At 41.4% G+C, this 13,727-nt stretch overlaps 1 protein-coding gene across 1 annotated transcript; it reads left to right on the top strand.

Annotated features, from left to right (window-relative positions):
* The first annotated feature begins 9,811 nt into the window (after positions 1–9,811).
* Positions 9,812–12,795, top strand: neurod4 (neuronal differentiation 4). The gene is made up of 2 exons (XM_038723506.1): positions 9,812–9,929; positions 10,946–12,795. Exon 2 carries the CDS (start codon positions 10,952–10,954, stop codon positions 12,026–12,028), a length of 1,077 nt encoding a protein of 358 aa, XP_038579434.1. The 5' UTR covers positions 9,812–9,929; positions 10,946–10,951; the 3' UTR covers positions 12,029–12,795.
* Positions 12,796–13,727: the final 932 nt, after the last annotated feature.

Genomic DNA, 13,727 nt, shown 5'->3' with positions numbered 1-13,727 from the left:
GGCTTAGTGGGTCAAGTAGTTACACTTTTGAATAAAGTGTATAAGTAAAATATTTGCATATTCATGGTTTCTGGATTAAGATAATTTGTAATCTAACAATGTGATTTCTTTGTTAAGAAAAACATATCAAACACAAATGCTTATTCTAAGGACAGTCTAAGTTCTTTGCTAGGGTTTGCATTAAGGATGTGAGCGTCTGGCTGAGCAGGAATGATCATGGCCTGAGATCATGGACTGATGCCACGTTTTGTATCTCCAGCATGAATCCTTGCCTTCCATGTCCACTCTACCACAGTGTAAACCATAGAGTGTATATTAAAAGGTGTAAACACAGCCAGCTTTTCAGACTTACTGGCTGAATTGCTGTTACGTGACTGATGGTGTCAGCCTAGTCATTCAAAGCTTCCTAGTGTTGTGCTGAGGAGCTCAGAGTTTTTTTTTTTTTTTTTTTTTACAGTACCTGGTTAGTGCAAACAGTTTATTGCTGACAAATCTTTGAATGAGACATGTAGAATGAAGTAATTTTGGTGAAAGATCACTATTCTAAGTTTAAGTCCAAAATACGTTTTAAAAAAAAAGAAAACATGCATTTCAAACCCACCAGTGGGTTATGGAGTTATGAGTTGCTGTTATGTCTGTGGTCCAACTGTGAGCAGGAGTGGGTGTCTTAACATGACCCACATATCCTCAAAGTCTAAATGGGACTGTCTCACGTCATTAAATCATGCAGTACACACAGTGTAACACTTAAAGCACATGAGGATGGCAGCAAGGTTAAAGCACATTAGTACAAAGTCTAATGTGGGCATCAGTATATATATGTAGGCTACATGTTAGAGACATTTAGCTTGATTTCTTTAACACATTTTTACTTTAATGTTTTGTCTGATTGACCTATATATGCCTGATTTGACCTCAGAACATTGTAATAGTTTGGACTTAACATGCTTTCACTGGGCAATGGACATATAGTTTACTAAATTCCTATATTCACTGATATTTTATATTTACTAATTACAAAGGTTAGGCAAGGTTATTAGCTAATTTATATTTCCAGTCATTGAGAGGTTTGAAGAAATGGGACTCAATATTTAGATGACCATACTTTACTACAAAAATCCATTCATTCATTCTTCCATTTAGCATTATTGGTTCTTTTTAACATATGCATTTCAAGAAAGGATTAATATTATAAGAGCTGTGACAAAGACATGCATTGGAGGCAGGGTATTTCACAGTTGAAAGCATCATTCTGAGCTAACTCTGCACCACCATCCAGCTGTGATATGCTCCTCTCCAAAAATAGTTATTGTTAATAATAGAGTACAGAGTTTGCTGCTGGACAAACTGTGAAATAATTACACAGTTTCTTAATAACATCATGTTCTTTACTTAGTGTCATATTGCTTTACATGTGAACCAAAAATCTCTAGTTTGTCAGGTTCTATCTGTGACTTAACCCACAAGCTTCTATCCAAGTCACAGTGCAGAATTATGGGGAGGTCTATGCTCTCTGCAGCCAGCTTGCAGTTTTGAAAAATAGGGCAAGTGCAAACTCTCTAAATTTTTAATCTAGTGAAAAATGATGATGTCCTCAATTTCAGTTTTGAATTACAGTTTTAGTTTTGTTATTTTGCTTCTCATAATAATCATAGGTGTAAGAATCACAAGGAGCAGGCTGTTAACATTTTGGACCTTCCCAGTGAAATAAATAGCACACACTGTGGCAAGAGAGAGCTCCTTTCTCCCTAAGGAGGCCACTGATGGTGACAGCCTTATTTTCAGTGCCCCATTTCTTTGCTTAGCTTAGATTCCAGATTTACGCTGACAATTTATTAGCATCAGAATCATAGAGAGCTACTTTGCAAATACTCAGCATGTGATGTTTTTTACAGAACTAATTGACATCTGGCAACAAAGAAAATAAGAGAATTTATAGGACACAATATTTCTAAATATAATTATGAATGCCCCACATTAGCTTTGTCATAAAGAGTGTAACACAGCTACTCTACTCACCTCCAAAGTACTGGGGTCAAATGGTAAATCCGAGGGACGTAACATCCTAGGTTTCTGCTCTTGAGACAGTTTTGGAGCTGCAGGAGCTGCAGGGATGCAGGGGTACGGAGGACCCAGTCTGGGTTGGGTAACCGGTGAAGGGGACTTCTTAATGGAGGGTTCTCTTTTAGGAGCCATTCCAAATCCTGGACAACCAAAACTTGTGTAAAATCCGTGCACCAGCTGCCGCTATGACTGCTGAGTAGAGAAATCAAGCTATGAAGTCAAGTGTGTCAGTTGTGCGTATCCGGTGGAGGGGTGCTGATGATGCTCAGGGACTGGCAGGTGAATGAGGCAGAGGTGGATATATGGAATAGCATGTGAGCGAAATTGTGTAGCAAAGCGTAGGTGGAGGAGAGATGAAAGCTCAAGTGTAGAATAAAGAGGGGAATAGATAAAGAAAGAACCAAGCTCTGCTGTATGACTCCAAGCACATGCTTTTATTTGGGTCAGAGATGTGTGTGTGGGGGAGTGAAGCAGCAACGTGAAGGGTTTCTGTGTCAAGCTCAATACACTGATTTTAGCCTAACTAACATTAGACTCTCATGTTTGTGAAGAGGTGTTAGAGGGGGAAATACTGTGTCTCATTAATAACCGATTATGCAGCTAATAATAGGTTGTAATAGAATAAATGTTCTCTTTGTCTCTGCTTCCCCGATACTCTTTTCCTCCTGCAGAGTTGCTGACATTAATGCTGCATGCTCAGAAACAGAGGAATAGGACACTAGGTGTGAAACGTCTCTACAATATGTTTCCTTCTGTAAAGGCTGAATGCCAGTGATTCATACAGAATATATTGCCATAGCATTGCACAAAGAGCTCCAAGTGACCTGTCATACTACCACATTACATTGATTACCATTATTTGTTTTGACCAAAATTCAGCAACGGTTGCCATTTGGCTTGTGAGAATGCATCAGTTCCTTTTTTTCCCCCTTTGTTCCCGTGTTTTGTGCATGAGGTTATGACAGAATCAAATCAACAATACACATATTCATTTTAAAATATATGTGGTTTATTAGCACAAATTAAATTAAGAACATTTATTCAGCTGTCTTAAGTAAATATATATCTTATACTTCACTCTTTTCAAAGGTAAATTAGCCTATACTTTCTGATCTTCTACATAATAGTTGTCAGCTATAGTTATTTTGTATATTAGATCATGTAAGATTTCTCCTCTTATTAAACATGATCCATTATCAACATGTCTTAAAGGGAGACAGTAGTTCAAAACAGTGCCACTAGATGTCACTATCACACAACAGGAAGACACCACTACATAAAGTCTTTTGTCAACGTGCTTTAACTAGAAAACAACACACAGACTGACTAAAAAAGAACAGACAATTTTTTTTTTATTACTACTAATAACAATGACAGTAATAACAATATCAAGTGATGCATTATCTATCCATGTAGGCTATCTATCTGTCTATCTAACATCTGAAAGTGTTGGACAGCGTAAAAGAAGCATTAATGATCCTGTTTGAATTTAACGTCACTGTGCAGATCGGATAACAGATTTACAACTTCTAGCGTCACTCTAGCCGCCCCTCCAATAATCAATGCTCTCCACTCGTCAGAGGATTTTGGGCACAATCCATCGCGCGCTCAATGGGCCTTGAAATCACCGTTTATGTGGCTCCAGCGTCAAAACAATAGCAACATAAGACCCTTGCTGGGAGACCAACGGCACTTCTAGCGATTTAATAGCGAATCGAACATGCAAAATGAGGGGGGTCTCAACAAAGTCATCCAGACAAAACCTATAATCAAAATATCATTAAATAGAATAAAATAAAGGTACAATACAGAATAGCCTTTTATTATTTTGATTTTGAAATGTTAAATTCTGTGAGCCGGCAGCCTATTCATTTGCCAGCTGATTGCTGATGAGTCTGCCGAGCAGACAGCTCAGTGTCAAGCAGTTTAAGAGGATTAGCAGTGCCTCACGTTTTCCTCTTCATTTGCAACAATAATCCAGCACAAGAGGCTAATAATAACAACAGGAATATCCTATCTGCTTTCAAATAGATGACCTACAATATATTCCGTAATTAGGAAATTGAAATATTATCCTATTATGATATCCAGGTGTCTGCATAGTTCTTAACATGTCTGAAATTAATTTTCACAATTATTAGACACTTAATTGGAAAAATTACCATCATCATTTTACCTTTCTTTCATTTTGTGTGCAGTGTTGTGAAAGCAAATCCAATTACTCTAACTTAAAGGAAATGTTTCAACAGATCCTCGGAGGTGCCCCAACTGACTAATGAAATTATGGCAGTTCTCCCACCTAATGTCATTCAAAGTCCCCCCTGCTACAGCAAATCTCCAAACCACCTGATTTATTTTTAATGATATTACACCCCTCTGTTGGCTGTGTCATGGTAATAATCGGGGCTGCTCCAGCTGCCTCTAGATCACATTAGCCAGGCTTAATATTGACAGTGCCGGGCCCACTAAACAATGAGACTATGGGGATAGGGAGCTTAGAGGCTGCCTAGCCAATGGGCATACTGCAGGAGGTTGAGGAGATGCAGGCCAGGATGCTCCAGTTCCCTATGCCCTGGAGGACTGGCACCATCATTAGGCTGCTTCTTCTATAGTCCTGTGGAGCTTTAAACCCACCACTACCAGATCCAGACCCCACCCAGGCCCCAGACGTCAAAACCAGACTGACAAGGGACGATGAAACTAGTGGCAACTTGATTCCCTGCTACTCTTGATGGAGATGGATGGAGAGACATACAGGGACAACAGCTCAGCAGCTGCACCTTGTACTGGTTCCTGCTGCCTCTGCAGTCTTAAATGTCCGTACTTGTATAGCGCCTTTCTAGTCATTTTTGACCACTCAAAGCACTTTTACACTACATCTGCATTCACCAGTCACACACATTCATACACTCAGCCTAAGTGCTCAAACAGAAACTAACATTCACACACATCCATACACTGGCGGAACAGCCGCCTGCAATTCGGGGTTCAGTATCTTGCCCAATTCGGGGACGGTGCAATTCGGGGTTCAGTATCTTGCCCAAGGACACCTCGACATGCAACCAGGGAGCAGGGGATTGAACCGCCGACCTTCCGATTAACGGCCAACCCGCTCTACCTCCTGAGCCACAGCCGCCCTTCTAAGGAAGGCTCAGACAAAACTGTTCTTCAGGGCTCACCTTATGACAACATGAAATCAGCTGTTAGAAGCGCATCTTCACGACTAAAGAGAAATCAAACCAATGTCTGATTTCTGTCTACAGAAAAGAAAAAGTAAATAATGGTCAAATAAAAACTAGTTTGTGAAACTTGGCTAAAACAAATTGACTGATATTTGGTTATTTCATAAACACATAAATCTAAGAAAAACCTTGCAATCTGATTTGATTGGAGAAGTGCTTTTATCCGTTAGACTAATTTATGTTGTAAGCTGGTCTAGTTGCTGTATTTGCATAATGGTCACACTGGGAATCAGACTGGGCCACTTGTGGGCCACTTGCACCTGATCACAGAGACACCATGGCTCTTTGCCAATCACACCTCCACTGTTGATTCTCCCAATTAAAAATCACCTGGATTTGTCCTTGGATTTGTCAGGTTGTTCAGCATCAGTTAGATGTCCCTTTACACTGAGGTTCTATCTTCTGTCCCAAATTGTTGTTTGGATCGAAGGGATTTTGTACGGAGGCCCACAGATTACCGTTGTTGATTAGTGGTTGGGTGTAATCCTTTCAGCCCCTCTCTCTCCAAAACACCCCTGGGATATGCCCGTCTCCCAGAGGACCGGCAGCATGGCAGATGGATCCTCCTCCCCCTCTTCTGCCCCCTCTAACAGCACACCCAAAAACACTCCTGATGTCCTGGGACGGAGGTTGTAAAGTATCCTGAATATGAAACCACAGGCACCTTTGTTTAATGGCTCTGTCCCCACTTAGTGAGAATTGCCCTCAGGCCTGATTCCCATTCTGTAGCTACATTTCTGCCTGATTGGAATGTCTTCCAAATCCATTAGCCTAAAGGAAGAGGAATAAGCTGCAAACAATCTGCTCATATTGCCTGGATGAAATGCAGCTAGATCTTATCAAAACTCACTTTGCGAACCAGAAGACTCTCAAGTTGTTGACATCATAGTTTTATGGACATGGAAAACCATTTGCCAAAAAAATGTATATGCTGGTGTGAAGTCAAACATGGGATAACCCACACAGTGAGATAAAAATAATTGTCCACTTGTCTGTTCATACACGTCTTTTTTGAGTCCACAGCTATCATGTGTCTTGTGTGTTCATGCGCAAAAATATAATGTGTTTTGGCTGCAGGTGGCACAGTGAAAACTTGCAATTGCAAACTTCAATTTATGCAGTAATGATAAAAATAGTTGATTTAGAGATAAACACTGATTTTGGTGTGTGATTCAACTTTGGAATGATTTAACATTTAGACTTCTTTAAATATGTTTTACAATGAAAAAATTAACAAATGGTGGAAGAATCACATATCATCAAGACATTTAACTGAGGTTAAAAGTCCATGATTCATGACTGTGTGGGTGTGTGTTAGACTACTGATGTTCCCCTGCATGCGGCAGAGTCAGTAGCCCTGTCAGTCTCTCCCTCAGGAAAGTCTGCTATGTAACCATATTCAGCCTCAGTAAGCAGCAAATGGAGAGAACCGAGCCCTGGGATTTCTTAACACACACACACACACACACACACACACACACACACACTCGAAAGCAAAGCAATAAAATGCAAATAACTTGAAAACAGTCAGATAAAGTGTACATGCACAGGATAGACTTGCTCGAGAAGCTTTTTTGAACTTTCAAAAGTGCTACAGATAAAACTTTAAGATACAGATATACAAAAGGCTGATATTACCAAACTTTAATTTGTTTGACAACAACATAATTTAATCTCTCTAGCCTCACCATCCTGTGCCACATCACCCCCACCCCCTTACCACGCCATCCCCTGTCGCAAATCCACGCTCCCTCCATCTTTTATGATCACTACAAGGGGCTCAGCTTTCAGGAGCGGTGCAGGGAGCATGTGTGTAGAGCTTTAATTCCTATTGTATTCGTGCAGTCTTGGTGTGCGTGAGTGTGTCTGTGTTTTAGCGAAAGAGGGAGAGGGAGATAGAGATGAAGAAAAAGACAGAAACAAGGACCCATCTGTCAGCACAGTGCACGAATCCCTCCCATTCCACTCTGAGTCCCAGGGGACAAGAGCGAGAGACAACTCACTTGTGGCACTGTTTTTTGTAGGGAAGGGGGTTACCTCCATAAATAGCAACAACAGCACTTAGATAACTGATGTGAGACTGGTACTCTTTTGGTCAAATATTTCAACAAAACTTGTTTAGGCTTATGCCTAGAGTGAAAATGCCTCTTAGCCACAAATACTTGTACAATAAGCTGTACACTTTAAATATCTTAGGAACAGGTTAAGTCAGTAATGGACTGCTTAACTTAAAAAGTAAATTTGTAGGATACATATTTAATAGTACCCAGGTTAAAATCATACAAACTTATAAAAGTTGGTTCAGATCAAATGTGTCCACCATGACCTCTTCCAGAAGGCTGGCTATCTATGTTACTGCTAAAATGAGAGCAGGGCACAATTCCCTCTTCGTTAGTCAGTCAGTGAGTCACTTGGGAAACCGATGGGGATTGTGGGAGACTGCAAGGCTCCAATTCCCCATGCAGGCTGCAGGTGTGGTGGAGGCCATGCTCACACACATGGGACAGAAGGGTAGTGTATGTGTGTTTGGGGGGGTAGGGGTGCATGTACCTGGGGAGCTTGGAGCACATCACATTAGTCTAGAATTGTTGCTGTACACTTGCAATGTATGATTTACTCACTCACACACACACACACACACAAGAGGGGGCTCCTCTGCCTCTCTGCCCAAATGCCTTTATGGCCAGTGCGCTGACCAGGAGTGATTAGGGCCGTTAGCGGGGTGGATAAATGCTGTTTCAGCACGAGACATCCTCTTGGGCAAGCGGTGACGCGTGAGCATCCAAGCAACAGATGCCCCCACCCCCAACGCTTCCTATATCCAGCCATCTGTTGGGGTCTGTTCAATAAATCGTTGGACAAGTGCCTGTTTTTACGCGATGTTGCCGATTAGCCACGTGACCATATCCTATTTCCAAGACACGGAAATGCATCGCACACTCACACACCAACCCAGTGCAGTTGGCAAAGTTCAGTCTCTCTCAGTCTCGAGCACAGCTGTGAGCAATCGCGCGCACAATGCGATCAATGCGGGGGCACGTGCGACTCGCGAGACCCCGGCTTTCAATGGACAGAGACACAATAGACCCCCACTGCGCTGCGGCTCGCCACGCACGAGGACTGGCGGGCGTTTATTAAGCCGTGGCATTTGTAGTCAGAACTGGAGAAAATGCTCAATATTGGCACACGATTAGTGTGTAAACAATAAAGAAATATTGTCATTGTAGATCGTCACGCATTGCGCTGGAAATTCAAGTTTTCAAGTTATTGTCAATGTTAGCCTAAAGTTGCCGCATTTTAATCATAAAACAAAAAAAAAGAAAAAACAGAAAATCGACATATAGGCTAATCACGTCTTGACAGTTAATCTATCATTGATATGCAAGTAGCTTTATAAATATGGCATTATAGCACAATTCCCCATTGCCTTGCCTTTAATCGTACATGAAGTACCTGCGTGTTCATCATTGCGCCAATCGATTCAATAACTATGAGCACTTGGGGGCATAATATGACGCTAAAAATGGAAGAAAACAATTGAATGACTGGGTGAACAACGCACACACCTGCTCTCTGCACACTAAGCTGTCAAAATCACTTAAATGTGCATACATGGAAGAGCGTCTCTTTACTCAGCGAAGACCAGACCCACATTGTGTTTAATTAAGTGGAAAATTCCTAATCCAACCGGCTAATGAAGAGATAGACAATCGATTAAGATAGTTAACACATGACATTAAAACAGAACAGTTGTTTTTTTTTATTAGTCACACATTTGGAAGTGTTGAGATGTAGCCTATAATGTCGCGTTTAGTCTTTAATGCAAGACTTCATTTCGCAACATCATCCCAAATTGGAGCAGTCGTTGCACCGAAATCTGTGACCCATCATACTCTATGACATGTGATGTGAAGAGGACAGAAATATTGTCCCTCATACTGGCCTGCTGTTAGCTATTAAAAATGTGACAAAAATCTTGTGCAGTGACAGTTAAAATTCCTTACCATGTCACAAGATGCCCTTCTGCAAATCTGTTAAACACTGCAGGGTGAGGAGAGGATGAAGAAAACCTAAAGATTCTGGCAAATTAGTAGTGGGTGTGGTCCCATGGATGTGGCTAGATATGTGCGTCTGTGCTGTAGGCTCCAATGTAACATCAGATATGCTCATTAAATACCAGGTGTACTATCATTTATGATGCCGATCTAAGTGTTTGCAATGTGCGCGCATTTTCAGTCTTCATCAGTCTCTCAGTGTTTTAGGACTTCCAGATTGTCTACGCGTGCACCCAGGCGCATCTCTCTCTCACTCATTTACCAGGGTGAAACTTCGGGCCACGAGCCCGCCACGCGCGTTTGGATGAATTGATGGTGGGTGGGGCGCCCGAGGGAGGGGCTTACACAGCTAAAGGCAAAAAAATCAGCCCGGTCGTGCCATTTGGAGATTAAAGTTCCACGCGCTCTCATGGCTATCTGACGGAGCAGAAGAGTTTGGGACACTAGATGCACGAAGAGTGAAACTCAGCGACTGTGGATTAATCACTTTGTTACTGAAGTTTTATTTTTTTTAAATTAGCCAGGCTTTTCTGTTATTTTGCGCAAATCTAGCGGTGCATTCAAACAGGTGAGTTTACAAATTTGCTTATTATTAATTATAAAGACATATCCAAAATAGATGTTATTAGTGAACCAAATTTGGGCTACTAAATTCAGCACCTCATGCACTTATACGCGCACCTGTGTAGCTTTCCAAGGGACAGAAAAAAATCCACTAAAGCGCATTTATAAAATGTACATGGATTTCATAGAATAGAAAAAAAGACTTATATTTGCAGTGCTCTTGTAATAATGTTAAGTAGCATATAGGCCAAACAAAATTGCGTGCCTGAAGTTCTGAATCCATAAATTACAGTAATCTGTCCCACTTTTACGCATTAGTGCACAATAATTAATTGGGACACTTTTTATCAAAACAATAGCAAATTATCTGTCCGAGGTTTGCGTTTCACTTAAAACAATTAACAATGCAGTGTTTTAACGTTTGAGCTATTTGCTATTATTCTACAAGCTATTAAACATTCATTAAAAAACCCGGTCCAAGTCCAGTTCTCTATAACGTTATTAACAGTAGCCTATGTGGGCGGCTTGTCCACATGTGTGTTGAGTTGTATGTTGCCTATTTAATCTTTGAGCTTTATATGCTGATTAAATCCCATCGTGTCCCAGATTGACAGCGTCTCTGTAGCGACTACAGCACAACAGCAAGGGACCATTTAGCTACCTCATTCTAAAAACAGCCATTTATTCCTAAATATCATAATAATAATAATACATTTTAAAAAGTTACATGATCTTTTCCAAGTAGCTTTGGTATGTTGTTAGAGGAGCCACCAGCTCTTGAGTAAAACAAGTGAGCTGTCCACACTGCAGTGCTGAAATGAGAGCACTCATTCTGCATTTCATGGAACATGAGTTGTCAGTTATTAGACAGGCAGGGCTTCTAGTTTCTGTCCCTGATCAATCACAATCCATTTGATCATTAAATATACATTTTAGCGATTATGAATCAACATTTTCATATATATACTTTTGAGATTGTATCTGTTGATTGACCAATTATTTTGCACTGTGTTTCTTCAGATCAAAATGATGGCCAAACCATTTGGAAAGAGTGGGGATGTGAATGAGCTGGTGAGCTCCCTTGGCTGGCTGGATGAGGAGGACGGCAGCTCTCAGGATGGAGAGCAAAGCCCAGAGATGAGGGGGCACCATGGGCTGACTGGGGGCCGAATCCGCTCCTTCACAGAACAGGGAAGTGAGGATATTGAGGAAGAAGAGGAGGAAGATGATGATGAGGAAGAGATTGGGCCAAATGGAGAAAAAGCTCCCAAAAGGAGAGGCCCTAAGAAGAAGAAGATGACCAAAGCGAGACAGGAGAGGTTTCGTGTCCGGCGAGTCAAGGCCAACGCCAGGGAACGTTCACGTATGCATGGGCTGAACGATGCCCTGGAGAATCTGCGCAGAGTGATGCCCTGCTACTCCAAGACACAGAAGCTGTCAAAGATTGAGACTCTACGGCTGGCCCGCAACTACATCTGGGCTCTGTCGGAGGTGCTTGAGAGTGGCCAGTCTCCAGAGAGCCATGGATTTATGGAGATGCTGTGTAAAGGTCTGTCTCAGCCCACCAGTAACCTTGTGGCCGGCTGCTTGCAGCTTGGACCGAGTCCAATGATGCTCAACAAGCTGGAGGACAAGTGTGGAGGCCCTGGGATGGGTAGTATGGGGGGTCAGGCTGGCCATTCCCTCAGCTATCCATCTCCAGGCCTTCCCAGCCCCCCCTACGGCTCCCTGGAGGCTTCCCACCTCCTCCATATGAAGGGATTTAAGGGGCCTGTTTATGACAACCCCTCCCCTAATGAGTGCAGCAGTGGCACGCCACCATACGATGGGCCCCTCACTCCCCCCCTGAGCATCAGTGGCAACTTTGCCCTGAAGCAAGAGCCTTCTCCCCATGAGTCAGAGAGGAACTACGCACCTCACCCTGGCCACCATGCCCACTATCTCTCGTCCCACCACTATCCCACTTCCACAACTGGTGGCCTACCAGGGGGGCCTCAGGGCCATCCACTTTTTCAGGCTTCACGCTATGAGCTGCCCCTGGACGTGGCCTTTGACTCCTTCACTCCCTCTCACCTGATCACCTCTCAGATGGGCACCATCTGAAATGTGACAATGCTATGAAACTGTCTGGGGGAGAAGCCCCGCTCTTAAATAAACTGCTACAAAAAGGATGGCTGCGGTACTGACTGTATAGAGAAAATGTTTTGCATTTATGTTGTCTAGTACTCTGGGATAGCACTGAATTCTCAGAGAGAGAGAGAGAGAGAGAGTCATCACCTCAACTCAATCTACCTGATACAAACACGCACCCATAACTTTTAATATTTTATTTATTCTTTTTTGTTATGATTATATGTTAGTATTTGGATTCTGATTGTTTCTGAAGAAGTTAACCCCTCAGTTGTTACAGAGTGAATATGAATGTGAATATAGATTATTTTACCAAATCAGATATCCATGCTAAACCATTACACAGTTGTTTCGGTGCAAATGCAGGTTTGAACAAAATCATGACAACTTTGTCAAAAGATCTGCATAGCAAAAGAAACTGATCAAAAAGTCATCCACTAAATTGTGCACTGAGGCCTACAACAAATGCCCTTTCACCGTAAAAGCAATGCATTTATTTATGTCTGTATTTAATATTTATTTTGATAATGTCTTTATATTTTTCTCAGCACAATTTCTGTTTCACTGTCTTCTTGGTTTGTTGTCAGTCACTGGCAGCTGTCCTGTATTTAAATTATTTATTTGAGGTCTTTCAGGTACTTTTTCATTTGGTGTCACAATGTTTGCCATACTGTACTGCTGTAAATATTTTGCTGTTTCGCACTTAATTGAATAAATATTCTTATATTATATGCTATTTCTATAGTAACAATATTTGCCATGTGTTTTCTTCTGTTATGCTGTCATGCGGAACTTGAATTTCAGTTAAACAGAAAGTTCAAATCTCCTAGTATAGCTGAGAGTACCTAAATGCAGTCACATTAATGAATGTGGATACCAGTTAAATATTAATAATGTAGTGAGGTATCTATTAAAATAAAGTTAACAAAATCCACATTACGTAAAGTAAGTTCCAATTAATGTAATTATTAATATTTTAACGGGGAATCAATGCCAGCTCACATATCACACTCACCATTTGAATGTTCCCTTTGCACACATTCAGTTCACATTTAGTTTCAGGTGTATTCACATAATATGGCAGTGATTACGGTCATGTTTCTCACAAGTAGTGTAAGAACATCTCAGTACTTGATATGAAAGCACATTTTTATATGAAAACCTCAATTACACAAACAACAATAAGAAACTGTAAATGCAGTCTCAGACTAAACAAAATGAATGTTAAGTGGCTTAGTTTCATTTCACAATAACACCGTCACACTCATATCAAAACCATTGAAATTGCACCAAGACCAACTTGCTGAAATGAAGGAGTACTTTGCCATGCAATAGAGATCTGTTGCAGGATGAGAGTGTGTGTGTGTGTGATGTCATTCAAATGCTCTCACACCCTCTGGGGTGTCTATCAGGTCAGGCAGGAGGCTGTTGTGGGCCATGGGAAAACAGCTCTGAGGAACAGGTGAATGTGTCGCAGAGGCTTTTCTGAGTCTCTGCCGTTCGCTCTCTCATCCACATGTCCCACTTTCCCCATCTACCTTATGCCAAAACCAGATTTCTGCATACACAGCTTATGAATACGGATGTTATACGGATGTTGTAAATGGACTCATTTGATACTTTTTTAAATACAAGTTACCTCAACACAGAAGTATTTAAGTTGAAATGTCAA

This window comes from Micropterus salmoides, unplaced genomic scaffold, assembly GCF_014851395.1.
Source record: "Micropterus salmoides isolate LMB-PRFRI ecotype aquatic unplaced genomic scaffold, ASM1485139v1 Ms_hic_scaffold_16, whole genome shotgun sequence".
NCBI classification, from domain to species: domain Eukaryota; kingdom Metazoa; phylum Chordata; class Actinopteri; order Centrarchiformes; family Centrarchidae; genus Micropterus; species Micropterus salmoides.
This window is presented reverse-complemented; position numbering and strand designations above follow the sequence as displayed.

What these genes read in the sequence shown, in the direction of transcription:
- neurod4 (XM_038723506.1), top strand. Translation starts at nt 10,952, where the DNA reads ATGATGGCCAAACCATTTGGAAAGAGTGGGGATGTGAATGAGCTGGTG.